General features: G+C 49.4%; 1 protein-coding gene across 2 annotated transcripts; it reads right to left on the bottom strand.

Moving 5' to 3' along the window:
* Nucleotides 1-4799: 4799 nt before the first annotated feature.
* On the bottom strand, nucleotides 4800-19049 carry LOC103894099 (ras-related GTP-binding protein A). 2 transcript variants are annotated; one of them, XM_009273416.2, is made up of 9 exons: nucleotides 19006-19049; nucleotides 16171-16270; nucleotides 15112-15178; nucleotides 13857-14079; nucleotides 11658-11753; nucleotides 9969-10091; nucleotides 7605-7696; nucleotides 6368-6483; nucleotides 4800-5334 (listed from the first exon to the last, which is right to left on the bottom strand). In XM_009273416.2, the coding sequence occupies exons 1-9, from the start codon at nucleotides 19030-19032 to the stop codon at nucleotides 5237-5239; spliced, it is 942 nt and encodes a 313-aa protein (XP_009271691.1). In that variant the 5' UTR covers nucleotides 19033-19049; the 3' UTR covers nucleotides 4800-5236. The 2 variants fall into 2 exon arrangements, with proteins under 2 accessions (XP_009271691.1, XP_019326069.1); XM_019470524.1 differs by lacking the exons at nucleotides 4800-5334; nucleotides 6368-6483 and adding an exon at nucleotides 7201-7376.
* Nucleotides 19050-19388: the final 339 nt, after the last annotated feature.

The raw sequence follows: 19388 nt of genomic DNA on the forward strand, positions 1-19388 counted from the left end.
CGGGGGTGGGGGGCAGCCAGCTGCCTGCCGGCGGTCGGGGGAGCGGGGGGCCGGGGTGCATCCCCTCCCGCTCCCCCTGGCAGCTCCGCATCTTGGAGGACGACTTCAGGCAGGAGGGGTCGGACAAGGAGCCCCGGGCAGGGGGTCGTGCTGGTGCTGGGGGGGCTCTGCAGCTCCCGGGGGGTCCCGGCCCTGCAGCATCGGTGCCTCCTCCGGCAGCTCTGCCCCCAGGCTGGAACTGGGGCAGGAAGGGCTGGGGTCGACCCCTCTCCTCGCTCTCCCGCCAAGTTTCCACAGGCGGTTGAATAAAAAGGCAGCAAAACGAACTCGCGCTTTTGCTGCACCCGCGAGACGCGGGGCACCGGCTCGTGCTTTTCTTTGGCTAAGAGGAAGGGCGTTGGATTTGGATCCAAAAATCGTTTCTCTGCCTTGAGAAGAGCCAAAGTCTTCATCTGTGCCAGCCCCAGCTCCGGCAAGGCGTCCCGGGCCAGAGCGTGGCCGGAGGAAGCAGGGGAGGTGCACGCGCAGTTCTCTTAGCAGAGGAGGGAAGGAGGGGGACAGCCCCCCCGGGGAAAGGGGCCACGCGTGTCCGTGCTCCAAGTGGTCCCTCGAGCTTTGCCGCAGCGACGGGCACATTAAGCCCCAAGGGGAAGGTCCAGCACCGCCGGCCTCTTGGCTCTGGGAAGCAGCACCGTTGGTTTCGGCATCAAGACCGAACCCAGGTCCATGGGGACGGCTACCGCCGCCGGGGCCGGGCTGAAGGTGAGGGACATGGCCCCCTGCTGCTGAGCCCGTCTTGATGCTTTAACACCACACTCCGCGACCCACCAGGAAAGAAGAGGCCTGGCCGCAAAGCAGGAAAAGCAAAAGAACAGGCGAGAAGGTGTGATGGACGTGCTGACGGGTGCCGAAGGCCACCAGCAGCCCTCAAGTCTTTCATGCAGCAGAAAACGGGCCAGAAACACCCGCCCAGCTACAGAAACGGTGCACGTTGTTCTTGCCCACCCCGGGAGCAGACAAAAAAACAAAGCGCTCCAGAAACGGGTGTGTTTTGCTCTTCACCCCACCCCGAGGTGAGAAGCTGTATGTCGAATAAGACCAGATCCCTCCAATTCAGTCATCAAACCGAGCGCAGCAGCTCCGTGCCTCTGCTTTCAAGGTTAACCACAGATGCGATCGTCGATGGCACAAAGTAATCCTGGCAACGCAGGATTACGCAGGATCTTGGCAACGCACCATCCTGCCTCTCTCCTCCCCGATGAGCCTGATCCACCACCGTTGGCATCTTGAGGTCCAACTGTACCGAGCCGTTTACGCGAATGGCTTTGGCTCCGCAGGGAGACGGCCCGTTCCCACCGCTCTGCCGAGGGAGCAGAGTCCCTCCGTCACGGCCACAGCGCTGGCGCCCGCTTCTTGCAGCCGTGGTTTGATCAAATGCTTCGGGTGGGCTCAGTTGCATCCTTCCAGGTGCGGGTCTCTACCCCTTCCAGCCCGACTACGAGCATACTACTTTGCTCTCGATGTGCTGAACGCTTGAGCAACCCCAAACATCAACACGGTCTTGAGAAACGTACGGAAAAACGGACGCTAAGGTGGAAAACTGAAGGGAGTATTGGATTCAAAGGGTTGTGATGAGCATTAGATGTCCCAGTGGTCACCGGTTACGGAGGAGGCGACTATTCCTCTCTCTTCAGCACTTTTGAGACCACAGCTGGACCCCGTGTCTAGTTTGGGGCTCCCTAGCGCAGAAAAAGCAGGCATGGAGATACTGGGGCATGTGCAGGAGGTACAGGGCGAGGCCGAGGGCACTGGGTCAGCGCAGGGGCTCTCGCCACTGCCTGCGAGCGCTTACCAGGAGGTAAGCCAGGAAAGGGCCAGGCTCTTCGTGGAGACGGGTGGCGATAGGACAAGAGGCAACGGCTCAAGTTGTGACATGGAAAGCTCCGATACACTGATTTTTATTAATAATTTTAAAATCACGAGGGTGATCACGCAACGGAACAGGGCGCTTGGATAGGAAGCCCCATCCTTGGAGATGCTCGAGTCTCAGCTAGGTCAGTCCCCGAGCTATCGACCCGGACCTGCCTGGAGCAGGATAACGGACAGGGAGATGGGGCCTTGCCTACGTAATTCTGTGCCAAGCCGCAACTGTTTGAGATACAGCACCATACGATCTTAACCACCCAGAATTATCCCTTCCCCATCTCACATATGGGGAAGATGCCTCATCTGGCCAAAAGCTAGTCCCCAGGGGGGTCACAGAGGCTGAAAGCGATTCGGACGCAAGATCTGCTGAACTCCAGGCCCTTAGGGATGGTGCAGGCGCTGCTCATGAGGTGCCTCTACAAACCACAGTTAAGCAGAGCAAGGCTATTGTCGGGGAACTTGAAGTCACCCTGCAGAATCCACGTCACCCACGGGACGGGGCATTTATTCAGTATCTTAATGACAGCTGGCATGAAGTTTCTACTAGTTCCAAGGTCGAGTCCTGAAGAAAAAGGAGGGACCTCTGCAATCTCATGGAGAATGTAGGGTTTGGCTCTTTAGGGCCAGACTTGTGTGCAAGTACATTTGTAAGAGCAACATGTGGAGCAGGCATCAACTTCATTTTTGTTTTCGATCACAAGAGCTGCCGGAGTACGGGGGAAGAGTCTTCCAGAAGGTAGGGTGAGGGTGCTGGAGCCTGATCCACCGAGCCTCGCTGCTCGGCGATGCCAGGGGAGCGTGGCTGGTCGCTGGAAGGACCCTGCGTGGCACAGCTGCACACCGGCCTCTCTTGGCAGCGACCGACCCTGGGCTCCAAAAAAGGCCCCGAGGTTCGCTTTTGGGAGAGAGACAAACAAAACACAACACCGTACTGCCGAAAAAGGTAAGGCAGTTGCCTTGAAATAAAGCCACCCGCGTATTTTCATCCACGCTGCGGATGGTCGCTTGACAGAGCAGCGCCAGCGGCATCCCTGCCAGACAGCAAGAGGAAAGTGTTGATTTCAAAAGAACCCCCAAAATACGTATACTTTAGGAAAACAGATTTGCAGGAAGAGAGAACAGCAGAACTTTAGCTACCACCATCGTACCGCTGGCCCCGGAGGGGCTTCAGCAAGCCAGGGTACCTGCACCCTGGGTTTGGCTCCCCATCAGCTATCGGACCGCTCTTCCTTCACAGCAGTTTGTTACCTGCTTCCCCACCCCACACTTCCCCCCCTTAACATTATCCCACTTTCACACGCTGAACAGTTTATCCCCTAAGGAAACCCAACGGCAACTCCTTGTAACCATGGAAATAAGGCAGCATTTCCCACTGTCCTTCCCTCCGTCTCTGGCAGGGACAGCTGCCTGCTATGAAAACGTACTCCTGGCAGAAGGTGCTTCAATCTGCGCTGGAATTGCGGCCATAAGCCATCTTCTGCTCTCCTGAAGCCATGACAGCTGCCCGTCTCCTGCAAGCGGGGCCCTTCCCGGTAATCCCTGGGAGGTGATGTTCCCGAGGCTCCGACAACATACGGATCGGCCACGACTCGTCCTCTTGCTCCGCTGAACAGCGCTGAGGGCAGGGTTTGAGTGCAGAAAGCCGTGAAGTTTCTCCACCGACCGGAGCGAAAGCAGGGACTGACCTTGTCCAAGCGGTGGGGCAGCATCCGCAAGAGGAAACCGTAGTCGTGTTTCGGCTTGCTCCAGCCCGACATCAGGCAAAAGCGACTGTGGGCGAGATTTGCCGTTCCCACTCCAGGACCGGCACCGTATTCCACACTTGCAAGCACTGAAGACAAACGGAAACCCTCCACTGCACCTCCAGCCCGTTCACAAGTTCTCCAGAAACTCAGGCACCCGAATTGTTAACAGGAATCTCGGCAAGTTCCTCTCCCGCAGGTATGCCGACTTGATGATTCTCATTGAAAACACACCCAGCCTGACAGAACACCAAAAAAATCTGCTGAGTAGGCGGTCTGAGACGTGGGTGTTTAATACCATAAAGATCGAGAATCGATGGGAGATTTTGTGCGGAGCCCATCCTCAGCTCCCCAGCTGAGATGTGTCCTTTAGCTCCCCGTTCTCACACAACAGACTCGCCCCATCAGACTTTTTTCCTCCCCCAGTGCGTGTGTGGGCAAGGATACAGGGGGAGAGCATGAGTTTGAGAATACAAAGCGGAGAGCCAGGCTCGGAGTCACCACACCCTTTTTTATATGGTAATTTGATGCAGCAAGAGAGAAAAGAGGGAGAGAGATGCTGACAAGCATCAGCTCCCACCCAGCAAGCCAGAGATTCCCCTAACTCACAGTGCTTTTGTTCCTATGTTTAATGGAAATGCACGCAAAAAATTCATTAAAAAATAGACAGCAACATCAAGTAACATCGGTGCCAAACACTGTCCAACTGGCTCGTCGCAAACATAGCTAATATAGCTCATGCACACACCACCCACAACAACCACGTCCCAGGGCTCCTCCGTGCCCACGCCGGCCCCTCTTGGCTCACCAGGACGAAGACCAGGCGCGCCAGGACTATCGTGCTGCTTGGTCAGTTAGGGTCTTTGGCCCCTTTTATTTACCGAGATCTTTCCATCGCTTTGGCGAGTGTAAAGAGGCCAACGCCAGCCTGGCTGCTTCACCTGCTGAGCGAGTTTTGCCTCCATGTGGGGGGAGAAAAAAAAAAATAAAATATTATCTTAAATGAAACTCTGGAATGGCCTTCAGTCAACACCCCCCCAGCAACGTGACAGGAGAAATGCAGCTGTTACACATCTGCTTGCCAAAGCTGCCCTAGGTTTTAGAAGAAAGAAAACCCACTTTCCAAAGCTCTAGGATCTGAAATCCCTGGTAGCAAAAATTTATTTTCATGACTGAAGACAAGGAGAAATTTATAAACGTATTCTAGCAACCAACCAATAAAACAGTAAATACTCCATTCCTGTGACTTATATGATCACCCGGGAGCAAAACATCCAAAACGGCTCTGCCATGTGCCACTATGACAACCGGGAGTATGAGACCACGTGCACATCACCTGTCCTTACTTCTTCCCAACCCCACATACGCCAGGGAAGTCTCTTTTGAAGGTCCGCAGTGTATCCAGACATCCTCCGAGTGACTAGTGTCCAACGTTAAAAGGAGAAAAAATAAAGCAGCACACTCATTTCAAAGCCCAACAAAGACATCAACATTGTTAGATTCTCCTAAAAATAAGTAGTTCCAATTCATTTTTTCTCCCCCCAAAGACCATGTGCCTTGGCCAACGTTCAGCGCATGAGCAGGCTGTGCTTTGGTCCATCCACTCTCTCCAGCTTCTCAAAGTGTTTTCTGGCATTGCGGATGTTGATCAGCGTAGCCGCAGAAGCTAGGACGGAAAAGGGGCAGGGGAGATTAAAAAAAAAAAAAGTTAAAAGAGATGCAAGTAACCACGTCCTCAGAAGTTAAGTGCTGCCTAAAAGCAACGTCCCCATCAGCAAGCTCTCTCACTTCAAGCTCTCTGCTCCCTAGCTGTGCGCAATTTAATGCTGGAAGGTTTGCTGATCCCAGTGCCAACGCCGAGGAAGAGTCAGAGTGAACCGCAGTCAAGCAGTTTGCTCACGGGGATAGCTACACAAGTCACCACAGCTGCTCATTTGCTGCTCCTCAAGCACAGTAATATCACAGCTGGTAATTCAGTCCCGGGGTTTACACAGGTTTTTCCCTAATTCAGTAAACCACTCGAAAAGAGGAGGACAGAAAGCATCAACACTGTAAGCCACAAGGCTGTCCTGGACAGTGTCTCTTAGGCACCCCAAATCCTAACAGAAGCAGTTTCCATTTGAGTTGTGTAAACAGTTAAACAGCCACACTGTGCCTGTAAGTGTGCCTGTAAGCCACGCTGCCTGGCACTGCTGGCTGCAGTTTCTGCTTTAAGACAAATAGATGCTACTATAATTAGAGTCCTTGCCCACCAAGACAGTTCAGGCAGCGAGAGCAAAAACTCAAGTATGACCCATCTCTGCTTCCTCTCCAAAAATCACTGGGGCTGCCAGATCAGAACAGCCCAAAATAGGTTATTAGACATAACCTACTAAATGAGGTCACATCTGTTATAGTGGTTCCCCACCACTGCTACGATCCTCCACTCGACAGCAACAAATAGCTCAGCTGCCAGAGGCACACGTCTCTTGCCTTCTGCAAAGTCAGTCACTTTTTAACCACCCTCCCCCACCCTCCGCTCAGGCAGGGCAAACCAGCAGGAGAGTGGATCCCTCTCCATCTTTTAATTACGATCAGTTTTACTGCTTTGCCCGGTGTTTTGTCATTTTCCGAGAGAAATGCAGTTTAAACTAGACTCATTCGGCTTTTTGTCCCTGCAAACAAAAACAGGCCAGAGGCTTATCTTTGCTTCAACTTACGTATTGAAGGGTCTGACATAACCACCATCACATATGTATTTGACGTAAAGATGTCAATGAAAGCAGCAAAGTTAGAGTTCCTGACCTCCATGCTCTGGAAAGAAGCTGCCAGCTTACTAAGATGGGAGGAAAAAAAAAGAAAGAAAAAAAAAAGAGTAAATGAACTATTACTGTAACATTGCTCAAACAGGAAAGGAAAAAAAAAAAGAGTAAGTGAACTATTACTGTAACATTGCTCAAAAAGCTTTTGCGCCCACATAGCCAACACATGAGATGGGAGGAAAAAAAAGAAAGGAAAAAAAAAAAAAGAGTAAGTGAACTATTACTGTAACATTGCTCAAACAGCTTTTGCGCCCACATAGCCAACATCCCTTTGAGTTGTTGGTAACAAAGAAGTATTTGAGTCCTCACTTGGCAAGCAACACCAGGTGCAACTACAAGTTTGGTTGGTTTTGTGTTTTGTGTTGGTTTTTTTTAAAAGAAAAAACTCTTTAGCTTTAGGCTAAATGAGAACAATATAAAATGATCTGCGCACTGAACGGTGAAGGTAACTCAAGATATGCAACCCCACTGACTGACTTGAGTCTGCCGTGCCCAAGCAGTCAACGTCACTTGCCGCACGGTTGTAACAGCTCAGTCATTTAGAAGGACAGTTTAACACTCTGTGAATAACCAGGAGAAATAAGTATAAAACTGAAATATCTGGAGACAGCTCTGTAAACCATGCAGCCACTTCTCCATCCATTCGGGCTCCAAACGCTTGCAGATATTACCAACAGGTTGCAGAGCCTGGAGACTGTTCAAAAGCCAAGCCACTCCAAAGCAGGCTTTCCACTTTTCCATTCGAAATATGGACAAACAGTGTCTGCAAGCCCCTTCCTCCCAAACCAGCATTGTGGTACAGGGTCTGAAGCAAAGCTCTCCACCCGACTTTCCGCAGCACTGTTGACTGTCACTAATTTATCAGCTCAGTCCTGGAACTTCCCTACCTTGCCCAGGAGAATGAGGCCTAGAAGAAAACAGTTGTTTCAAAATAAACCTCTTTCAACCATCAGCAAAGGAAGAAGTTACAAAAGGTAACAATTAACTCAGTTGTGTTTAAGCATGGTGCAATTTAACTACGGCATCTCAGCTTGCTGAGGAGTCACAGAGCTACTATTAATTTGGAGAGCCTTCGTGTTTCTGGATGAAGCCGAAATACCTGCTGAGGTGTCTTCCCCACCTAAAACCAGCTCACCTGCAACTTAGCTTGAATTGTTTAATAATGTTGCTGATTTTCTCAAATCTGTGGACATCCCGCTGTTCTTTGCACTGATAGTGAGAAATGACCTGGAAGGCAGAAAGAGAGAGAGTGCGGAGTTAGTTAGTAATTTATTTTAGCGCAGGTTTCTCAGGCTCAACAGCGATTATGGGAAACGGGTGGTGACCAGGACAGGGATTCCCTTTGCCTTTTGCTGATTGGATCTTGGAAACTATTTGCAACACCACCTGTGGTGCTTTCATGGTAAAACAAGACTCAGTAATACAATCACCAGGAAGCCTTTCACAAGCCCAGATGCAAGTATGTAAGATATGCAAGAGACACTATTGTCCATTTGAGGTCTGAATACTCCAACTTAGCAGCAATTTAAGTCTTGATTCAAAGAAAGTGCAAGGAGAGGGGAAAAAAAAATGCAAGACCATCACCTCAGGTAGGGGAAACAGACACTTGACAAATGCTGGAATAGCTTTTCCTTCCTAAGTCTATCGTGCTGCAGATTCTCAAGGACTGAACCCGAGAAATTTCCCATTCTGCCACACGTAGGATGCACAAGCACTGCTCTCAAAGCCAAAGCAAGCCGTTCCTCCCTAAGGAAAGCAGAACAAAGGCAGCTGGTTTCCTAGGGAGTTCTCTCTCCATCAGTTACCTGAGTCAGACCAAGACTGTGCTAAGCTGCCTGCATTCGGATCGGTTCCCCTCCTCTTCCTCCCACATAGCGATCCAGCAGCAACGTGCAGACCTTAGTGCCTGGCTGCAAAGATTCAGAGGATCACAGGTTTTTGGGAACCCTTGCAGCGTGATCCACAGCTACCTCTCCCCGACCATCTTCACAAGGCTGGTAGCCTACAGACCTTTACTCTTTAGCCAAATTAGCTAACGGGCCAAGAACTGCATTTACTGCGTAAGGGGAATGGCACACAATCAAGTAGTTACATCATCGTTGTTCCCACAGCAGACCAAAAAGGAATATTTTAAAAGCCTTATGCTGTGTGCTTTAAGCTCTTAAGAGTCATGAAACCAACTGCTACTGGAAGCGTCAGATGCCCTTGCGCAAGGATGTTAAACTCTTACTTTTCTACCTATGGAGTCACATTTAACAGGTTTACGAGAACTAAGTTTTTGGTTTGATTCCCCCCCCCCCCCCCCCTCGCCCATTAAAAAAATTTTATTTGTCATGTACTTCCCACTTTTTAAGCCTGCCCAGTTATTCATACAAGTACAGGTTTAGCCAGATTCAAGGATTACATTCATAGCAAAGCCTTCGTTGTATGCAAGTTTGTTCCTTAACTTTCCAGATAGGTTTTTCTGTTACTGTGATTTGAATACAATCTCAGAGTAAGATTTCACTTCAGGAGAAGGGAGTCCTGGGGGGAGTTTAAATATATGAAAAAAGTGAGAAGAAAGTTTTCTGAAAAGTCACCATTACACTGAAAATAAGCATCGAATTTTTGTAGCAAAGATTATTCTTTTTCAGTAAAAAAAAAAAAAGGTACTTATAACGAAAGTACTGTTACATACCACCAAGGTGGAACTATTTATTATCTACAAAAGGTACCAAAAAGCAGAACTTGCCAGAAATGGCAGGTGTTTACTTCTGACAGTTTAAGAAGTGAGAAAAGTAATGGCTCCTTTTCCACATTCCCTCCATCATTTCAAAATCAGACATTTGGCCATCAAGGAAAGCACTCACAACAAAATTCAAAACTGTTCCTTCAGGTCAGCAAGACTTTTGGTGCAAAGTCTGAAGAGACCAATCCGGAAACCGAGAGTATGGACGGACAAGCAGCAACGGTGATTTTAACCAACACATTGTACCTTGCAGAGACAACAGATTGGAAGCACAGTTACTGTGCAGCCAGTAACTTTGAAAGCCATTCCAGTCCAATCGCTTGTGATCCTCTATCCATACTCTGGGTTTGTAGAGCATCAGACAAAAAAAAAAAAAAAGAAGAAATCAAGACCAGTTAAAAATGCCAGGCCAGGAGGAACTGAAAAGGCTTATTTCAAGCTAAAGAAAGTTCTTGCCCTGTGCAGAAAGGAATTCTCAAAAAAGTCCCACAGCTGACAACCGAATGGGGATATGAAACCCTCTCATAGCTTGGAAGAGGGAAATACCGATCAAGCCCTCAGCTCAACTGCTAGAAGTGGAAATTTTGGGAAGGTCCCGTGAGCCATGGAGTCACGTCAGCTACTTTCAGCATCACGAGGCCTGGATCAATGCATTCTGCCGTCTGGCGCTGGCACCTCTCTTTGGGCTACTGCCACAACAGCCCTTTCCATCCAGGGAACTCCGTCCTAGGCTGGGCAGAGGAACCCGAAGGGCAGAGCTGCTGTATTCACCAGGAAAGTGGCTCTCTCAAACAGAAGCACTTCATCTGCCTCGATGATCTGAGCAAAGTTCCTCAGGTTCATTTCCAGCTGCTGGACATTGGGGATCAGCTGGTAGACTATACTGGACCAAGCCTGTCAACAAAGAAGGACACAACATAAGGGCTGCATTAGCACTTCTCTACCTCATCCTCTTGTTATGCAATGTGCTAAAAACCTGATTATTTGCAGTTCTGGGTGTTGATAGCCTAGGCAAGACCGAGAAGCTTCTCCCACCTCCGTGTCCAGGTCTCTCTACTACAGTGGAGACCACCAGTGGTACCCCAGACCCGAGTAAACTCTTCACTAGGTCAAGTTCTCCTCCACATCAGTCACAGAGACTCTAGAACACTATTATAAACAGGCTTAAATCATCCTAATTTTAAGCTGGCAATGCTTCTATCTACTGCTCCCAGATAAACCCGCTCAAGTTTTCAGAGTTTTTTTTAATCTTGAGCAAGGTCAACATGCAGATGGATGCTTGGCAGCTCGTCACTGATCCAAACAGAAAGCTCTGATCCAGCCCAATGAGTCAGGAACAAGCCCAGAAGGGAGCAGGGATGCCGTAACAGGCATCTGTCCTCATTCATACTCAGGTCCTCTAAGCTCAGCTTCACCTCACTGCCTACCTACTGACCCAGGTTTGTGTCAGTGCCTGACCACACGCTTCCCCCAGGAGTCAGGGTGGATATTTGTGTCTCCTGTCTACCAAGTACCTGATATTTACCAAACACTCCTACCATCCCACCTGCCAAACACAAAGTTAAAAGCCCAAGCCAAGGGCACGAGCTCTGAAGAGCTCTGGCAGGGCTGTGTCTAGAATAGCACAGGTCTGCCTCCATATAAGTCGCTCAAATAGAGTCACCAGCATAACTGATGAACGTTAGGGACGCCTGCAGGAAGACAGGGTATGCCACTGCTTAGGAAGGCTGATTTCTAGAGGGAGCCGGGTACGTGCTTTGTGAAGAGTGATGTCTGGCATACAGTACTGTATCAGCCTCAGTCAAACACATCAGACACTGAAGGCAGGGGAATTTGCTACGGCTTTGAATGGATTTGCCAGGATGGTGAAATCTGCCATCCGAAGTCCCACTGGAGTCAAGAGAAAGAGCCACACGGTCCTCACCTTCAGACAAGCAACCCAGCCACTACGCTACCACCACTGCTTGTTAGCATGAGCCAACAATTATAACCATCATTTGCTACCAGTGTAGCCCAGGCAGCACTCACCGCTCCCACACCTGGAAGACCTCTGACACTGCAGTCAAGACAGACTGATAGCAAAAAAACCCATCCCCTCCTGAAAGCAAAGCAAATTCCCAGAAGGGTAAATGCTCGTGTTTTAACAGTGCTGCAGAGAAACACAGGAAACAATTCCATGCTGGATAAACACGACTGAAAGATGCAGAAGCTCTTTCAAAAGTAGCCAGGCAAAGCGTTTAAGCAGTATTAACATACTGACACCATGACTCCAACTTTTTCTAATTAAAACCAGGATGCTCTGATGCCATTTACAACAGCTAACCTCCAGAAGTAGTTGCTGCAGAACTAAAAACGGCCAGTCACTAACAAAACCAGTAGCAACTAACCACTCGCCTTCCTCATGCTCTTGTTTTCAAGTGGGAGGGGGGAAGCCAGATATGGAGAGGAAGCTGTACAAACCTTGTAAAGTGTTTCATCCCAGATGGAAGTTCTAAAACAAACACATTCCAACGGACGGGAAAGGCGCTTCAAATCTTCCTCACGTTCTTTAAAAATCTGGGAAATAAAAAAAAAGATTAGCAGTTGAGTGTAAATATTTCTGCCTTTGGTGTGGTTGCTGTACTGCATTTACAGCATGCATTTCAAACAAATCTCAAGTACCTACAGCACTGGAGAAAAGACAACAGCAGAGCACGCTGGCCAGGACAGGCTGGCAGAAACCCCTTCCACTGGAGCAGCAGGGACAAGCAGACCATGGCTGTCTTGCGATAGATCTGACCGGGACTCAAAGCTGCAATAACTATGAGTGTTGTGGAGTGGGAATGGAAGCGGACACGCACGAGTGTCTCTGAGGACCTAGATTTTGACAAGTCCCTGGTCACAGGCAAAAAGCTCCGTCACCGAGAACAGGATAGGAAGAAAGCACTCGAGGCTCATCAATATGAGCAGCTCTGAGGCATGTACTTATACAGTCTTCTCTTCTCACACCATACTCTGCCCTTAGAAGTTATGGTTACCAAAAAGGGGGAACAGCAAAGACCAGACAGCCTCATGCCAGGCTCCTACAGAACTGCTAAAAAAGCAGCAGGACAGCCAGCAACGTGCCTTTGCAGGGGAAGACACGACGACCACCTTCACCTCAGCTTCCTGTTTTTAGGAACGTGACAGAACATTAACCGATCCCCATGAAATGCTGCGTAGGCCAACATTTACCATTTGGGTCCTGGGATACCAATGGCTTCAGTAAGATTTAAAGAGAGAGTGATCTGGCCCAGTATTTGCATGTTCTTCTGAGTAGCAGGTACCTTAAAACAGATCTTGATGGGTGTGCGATGATACACATTGAAAGCATATCTGAAGTAAGGCCCCTCTTCCATCTACCCCTCACTTCAGGGCCTCACTAGAGTCTGCACAACTATGTAAAACCAGCATTTTTCCACTACTCCCAAACCAAATCTGGACAGGACAGCATCAAGAAGATTTTAGACTCATCCTTCAGTCTGGAGGGAAGGCAGATGGAAGCGAGGAATACCTCCTTGAATCAACCCTACAAACAAGCTCTTTGAGCTATTTCTGCACTGAGCTGGAGGGCAGAACTAAAACTGGAAGAGAAGGATCGCCGCCCTCAGGCAGCATGAGTGATCTGAAGCCAACCTGCTACGTGGAAGAAGTCTGTCTATGCAGGGAGGTCAGGGTGTGGTTTCAGCCACAGGACCTCGCATGGCCTCCTTTGCAGCTGCCCAGGCACATACTCACCAGGAATCAGAAGAAATTTTAATAAGACTTCTTACTTCAGACAAAAGCCAACAGCCTAAAGGGGCCTCCAAACTCGCTGCAAGCCAGGGAGTGGCCAAGCAGCCAGGGATGTACTTGTCTAACCCACAAAGCTAATTTTTCTTTTGGTATCAGGAGTTGGTTGCTTTTCAGTCCAAGCTGAAAAATCAAGGTTGGTAGGAACTCAACATCTTCCAATCCCCCTGCAACCTTTCAAAAGCTCTCAAAGCAACAGAAAACACCAAACATCTCTGACAGCTTGATCCCCAGCCTTTGCAGGATGCCTCTTGGGGCAGAGGAGTGCTTAAGAGGTGATCTCTGGGCAGGCAGGCCAAACTGACAGAGAGCAGAATCAACCGACAGAAACCACCTTCTAGTTAACTGGGAAAGTTTCAACTCTTTTGTTGTTTTTTTTTTGGTTATGCTTTAGAACAGAGCCTACGCTGGACTGAAAGCAACAGCTAAAGAGAAACCAACCGTCACTGCCACCACCACCATCCTCAAAGTCATCCAAATGGTGAGCAGCAAGCTTAAGATCGCTGGATTTCTTTTAGTTCTACCTTCCTTTCAGTTCTACCTCCCTTCTGGAGCCAAGGTCTAGTGAAAGTACCAGAATCAGTGTTATACAAGAAAAGGCTTAGAGTAGTTGTCACTAAAAATCATTAGTTCCATTCTCCACTAGATTATATGCAACAGATAGCGATGACACACAATTTAGAAGAGGCAGAAAAAGCTTAGAGGGCTTTGACAATTCTTAACATCCGAGAAACCCTTCTAGGAACAGTGCTGATGGGGCTGTATTTGAAGTATGAAATCGCAATGCATTAGCACAGTCAAAAGATGCTCTATTTGAAAGCATTTCTATGGCAACTATCAGCTTCTCACCAAATCCCGCTGATCCTCCTGCACCAAGTCCATCTTGTGCACTAGACAAAAGATCTTTGCATCAGGAGAGTTCTGAAGAATTGCCTCCAAGCATGACTGGTAGTAGTGCATGTCCTTCTCCAGTTCACGGCTCTCTACATCAAAGACATAGATGAGGACTTCTACGTTGCGGAAGATGTTGTCCCGCTGACTGGTGAAGTAGTTCTCCATAAAGGTGTCCTGTCTGAGAAGGAGCAGAGCAACAAAGCAAGGAGACTCCCATTAGAGCAACCAGGTCTTGCTTAGCATCGTCAGGAAAGGTGCTACGTGTAAAATACCTCCTGCTAGAAAGGCAAGGTTTGCATTTTGAGCTAGAGACCCCATCACAAGAGTCTAGACAAGAGCCCCACAGGTGGCTAAATTCCCCATGACATAAGGCTCCCTAAGCATTTCCAACGGAGCAAAGTTGGATGCTCCCGAAGAGCATCTGCTCACCAGTCTCACAGGAAGCTGAAGCTTCCTTCATGTCACAGCTGGCTGCTCACTGTCCTGTGCAAACGGAGCTACGTTGCTTCTGCTCCCAGACTGGCTTTTGGAGAGTTGCATATAAAAAAACCCCAGCAGCAGAAGCTAAAATATAACCAAAATCATCAGTGTAGCTTCTTATTACAGGATTTAAACCTCCTTTAACTTTCACTGAATATGGCTCAGACAATGCACGAGGACGTGAGAGCTGATGAAGCTCAGCAAAGTCGGACAGCTCTGCTGAGGTTCTGTCAACGGGAAAGCGTTCTTCAAAAAGCTGCTTCCAGGAGCCATAGGATCACCGTCAACCTTCAGCATCGCTTCTCAGCACACACCCCATTTGGATCAAGCTGGTGATAAGCAATTCTGAAGCCAGCATCAACTCCCACCACCTCAGGAGAAAGTCCAGGTGAGGGGCTCAGGCCTTTTGCCAGCGGAAGAAAGCAGCCAGCAAGGGAAGGGTGGACCTACGCACTGCTCCTTTCATGTAGCGGTAACTCAAGGGACAGCGTAATTGTGCCAACATCTTCAACCCCCTCCACGCACAAGCCTGAGATGTGGCATCCATTCTTTCCAGAGCTGTCTCGCCAGTTTTACAGTGCATGCGTAACACTTGTTCTATTCCCTTCATTCACAAGCAGCATACTCGTCCCTCCGGGGCAGGACCACCTCTGTTTTGCTACATCCCCAGCCTTATTCCCCAGAGCTAACCCCCAACGGTTTCAAAAGCAAAAGAATAAACAGTACCTACCCTCCGCAGTCCCAGAGGTTTAATACCAGGTTTCCTAGAAATCTAACATGGGAGTGCTCCACATCAACTGGAAAGAGACAACAGGAGTTTACCGACTGTACCACACACCCAGATCAGAGCTACCTCCTCGGGCAGCCAAAAATGCCATTCTTCACAACACAGCCCACAATTTGTAAAATCCCATCTAAACAACATTGCTGTATGTAAATCTGTAGCTGAAGGCACTAAGGAAAAAGACAGTTCCCAGAGTAATTCAAGCCTTCCTACTCTCTACCCAGGACACTATTTTCCTGAGAAGCACAGCAGGTGGTTCCCCTTTAACACGTTCTGTGATCTTTGTGATATTTTAAGAATGACATTAGTTCCAGCACACTCTGCAAGGCCTTAAGCAAGCCTTAAAAATAAATCAGTAACACAAAGAATGTAAACTTTATGAACAGGCCAAATTTACGGCAAAGAGGAAACGTACACCAATCCGTGACATTACGTCCTCACAGGCGCTTCCCAGCGAGGAATGTTAGATCCTGATAATTCATACCCTGTTTCAGAGGAATCAGATCAGTGGCTTTGGAGGGGGAAGAAAAAAAAAAAAAGAGGCAGAAGACACTAATTAAGCCTAGTGCATCATCCCACCAAAACCACAGGTGCACAGCAAGATCACTGCGTCTCCAGCCACGCTAGTGATCAGCTGGCTAATGACAGGAAAGCTTCACCAACAAGGAGGACCATGAGGAGGCTCTGAACACTCCTCCAATAATAGGTGTAGCAGCAGCACAGGCTGCCTCCTGATCAAAAAAAAGAGGTAAGGGTAAAAGTTCAACAATAAAGCAGCAAAACTGAACCCAGCGCTGCCTTCCCTTTCATTCCAGCTTCCTACCTGCCCTCAGCTGAGCTCAGGAGTGAAGTTCCCTGTGAGGTGTGGCAGCTGGGAGGATCAGCAGACACCCACCTACTCCGGAGCAGAGGAGAGGCAGGGATTGCTGGAGGGAACAGCCTCACCCCTTTAATGGAGGGGGGTTGAGCCCTGAGAATTTGCAGTTCAAACAAGCGAAGTCTTACTTGTGGCACCCAGGCGCCGTGTGTCCCTGGCGATGTAGTTTGCAAAGATAATGGACCTCATGCTGGTCTTCCCAGACCCACTTTTACCCATCAGCAGCACCTGGGAAGAAAAAAAAAAGAAGAAAGAATTAGCTACCACAGAGCACCAGGTCCTTCACGGCTCCCTCAGGGTTAACATTTTCCTGCCAAAGCCACCAAAACACAGGACCAACATACTTCAGATGTGAATGCATCAGAAGAGAGAGGCAAAGAAGAGTACCATGCCTGGGAAAGCAGGAGACAGACATCTTTACCTCCTTGCTACCCACGGTCACTGAATCGTGGTCAGACTGAAAACCTTTCCATCTTGTTTGCGTTCTTGAACTATGCCCCCCACCCTCTCAGGAATCTCTGCCTTTCCAGGCACCACACCCCTGTTCCTTCAACCGGCTGCCTACCACCCAGAAGGAAGTGCAGCCAGCCCACAGCCACTGTCCACCGAACCCCCTTTTCCCAACTCCCCTTGGCAGAGGACTCGTGGAGTTTACAACCAGCACTCGGGGAAGAGTGAGAGCTGCTCCCGAAGCTGCCCCGGCCCCTTGCACCTGCACACCTTCCAAACGCACTGGCACCAGCACCTGGAAGAAAAAAAAAAAGAAGAAAGAATTAGCTACCACAGAGCACCAGGTCCTTCACGGCTCCCTCAGGGTTAACATTTTCCTGCCAAAGCCACCAAAACACAGGACCAACATACTTCAGATGTGAATGCATCAGAAGAGAGAGGCAAAGAAGAGTACCATGCCTGGGAAAGCAGGAGACAGACATCTTTACCTCCTTGCTACCCACGGTCACTGAATCGTGGTCAGACTGAAAACCTTTCCATCTTGTTTGCGTTCTTGAACTATGCCCCCCACCCTCTCAGGAATCTCTGCCTTTCCAGGCACCACACCCCTGTTCCTTCAACCGGCTGCCTACCACCCAGAAGGAAGTGCAGCCAGCCCACAGCCACTGTCCACCGAACCCCCTTTTCCCAACTCCCCTTGGCAGAGGACTCGTGGAGTTTACAACCAGCACTCGGGGAAGAGTGAGAGCTGCTCCCGAAGCTGCCCCGGCCCCTTGCACCTGCACACCTTCCAAACGCACTGGCACCACTGGGGAAGGCTTGATGTTTTTGATGACAGCAGAGGACTTTGCCAAGACAAAAGAACAGCTTTATCGCAAGCCTTTAAGACCAGGCTGGAAACAATCCCTTGCCCACTCAGCACTGGTATTCTCCACCCATTACGTCTCTCCTAATCTCACTCTTTTCCTTCTCGTAACGTGACTTGTTTTCTCTTCCCTGACAGAAGTGAAATACAAGTTACATTTCAAGTTTCAGGTGTCAGAAGACCAGCAAAAAGTTAAAAGCAGATGAGACAGCCCAGTTCAAGTGCACCAGGCTATCGTGTAGGGGAGACAACTGACTCCAGAGTCCTGTCTGCAGATCATCAGGCCAAAGGAAAGGTAGCACCTCTGGTAGCCAAAAACTAGGGGATGACTGGGGGGCAGGGGAAGAGGGGATACAGTCACACAGGGCAAGACTCTACATTGTGATCTAAAAATAAAAATTAAAAACCCCAACGGTGACAGCCAACACAGACTTGCTCACAAAACCAGCTGTTAAACAAGTTCCAGTTACAAAGTCAAATTCAGCCTTTGGCAACAGCTCTGAAAAATCTATCATCAAGGATAGGTTTAACGAGAGCGCAACCGGCCCGAGTCTGCCTGCCCAGCCCGCACCAGTGCTAAACGCTAGCTGGGAAGGCGCTCGCTCGATTCCCAACCTCGCTCCGCAACTGCACGGCAACAGCTGCCAGACTCTCAGGGCAAAACAGGAGAGGCAGAATCGCACCATCCTGTTTGCACAAGTTACCCTTCTGAGAGCGACCGCAACGTTTCACAGGCAGGCGAGCGCCCTTTCCAAAAAGGAGCTGACCGCACGCCTCGATGATTTGGTAACAAGGGCTTTCTTTTCCTCAGAGAGGCAGGCTGGTCAGGTCACACCTACCAGCCTTTCTGGAGCAAACCCCCAGAAAGCCATGCTGTCTTCTCCCCTGAGCTACACACAGAGCAGAAAGAGAGAACATCAACATCTCTTATTTCAGATCACTGCTGAAAAAGCACATGCAGAAACTCAATACGGCTCCAAGGCGCAGCCCAAGGCAGCCTATAGGTGAACCCAACTCCCAAGTTTTAGACTGCGGAGGCCTTTCAAAGGGGTCAGACACCAGCACGTAGGGCCAGCCAGGAAACCCAATCCTAGCACATCACGGAAAGACAGCCGTATATTCTCTACACAGCCGCTTTAACGGCTTTGAATATGCTTACTGCTGGAATACACCCACCCCTCTGCCCCCCCGACTCTCAGTAAAAGTGCTACTCCTTCCCCGTGTGTTAAGTTTCATCCTCCCAGGAGCCCTCAGTGAATGACGGGCTCCCCACACTAGTTTCTGTAGCACATCAGAAGGGTCTCCCCACAGGCCAGCGAAGCGGGTTAGATCATATCCTCTTCCCTCACGCTGCGGGAGGTACGCAATGAGCACAGGGTTTTGCAACACGCACCAGAAACACTCACACAGCAGTTATCGTGGATGGCTCTGCAGCGAGCCTGCCCTACCGCTCATGCCAGCAAATAAACTCAAACCCAATTTTAATTTCCAGCACTTTAAGCAAAGGATGCATCTGCTGACTGAGTCTTAAGAGGCACCTGACAGCCAAAGAACACGCCGAGGTACAGACGCAAACACATAACGATGTTAGCAAATGCAGATGGGGAAGGAAAACCCAACTGCAAAGGATTCTCCTTTCAGTTCTTACCTTTTTCTTCATGGCTGTGCTTGGCATCACCCACCTACAGAGAAAAGACCATCTTCTTACATTGCTCTACTTTCGTCACTTACAGGCTTCACTTCAACATCCAAATCCCACCCACAGAAGTGCCGTGCAAAAGGGGAAGCACTCCCATACTGACATAATTCCCCCCAACCTCCACCTCACCAGGCACTTGACAGCTTCTGCTCCAGACGGCACGGGGAAACTTTAGCAAAAGCCTCCTACTGTTAGAAAACCCTCTAACACGCCCATGACGAACAGCGTTCCCGTAATTACACGGCTGAAACAGGCCTAAGCAGGATAAACGCAGCCAGCGCTGGAAGGCAGCGGGAGACACCCGCACAGCTGCCACACTGCTCGGGGCTCCT

Source organism: Aptenodytes forsteri, unplaced genomic scaffold (assembly GCF_000699145.1).
Source record: "Aptenodytes forsteri isolate BGI_AS27 unplaced genomic scaffold, ASM69914v1 Scaffold191, whole genome shotgun sequence".
Classification (NCBI taxonomy): domain Eukaryota; kingdom Metazoa; phylum Chordata; class Aves; order Sphenisciformes; family Spheniscidae; genus Aptenodytes; species Aptenodytes forsteri.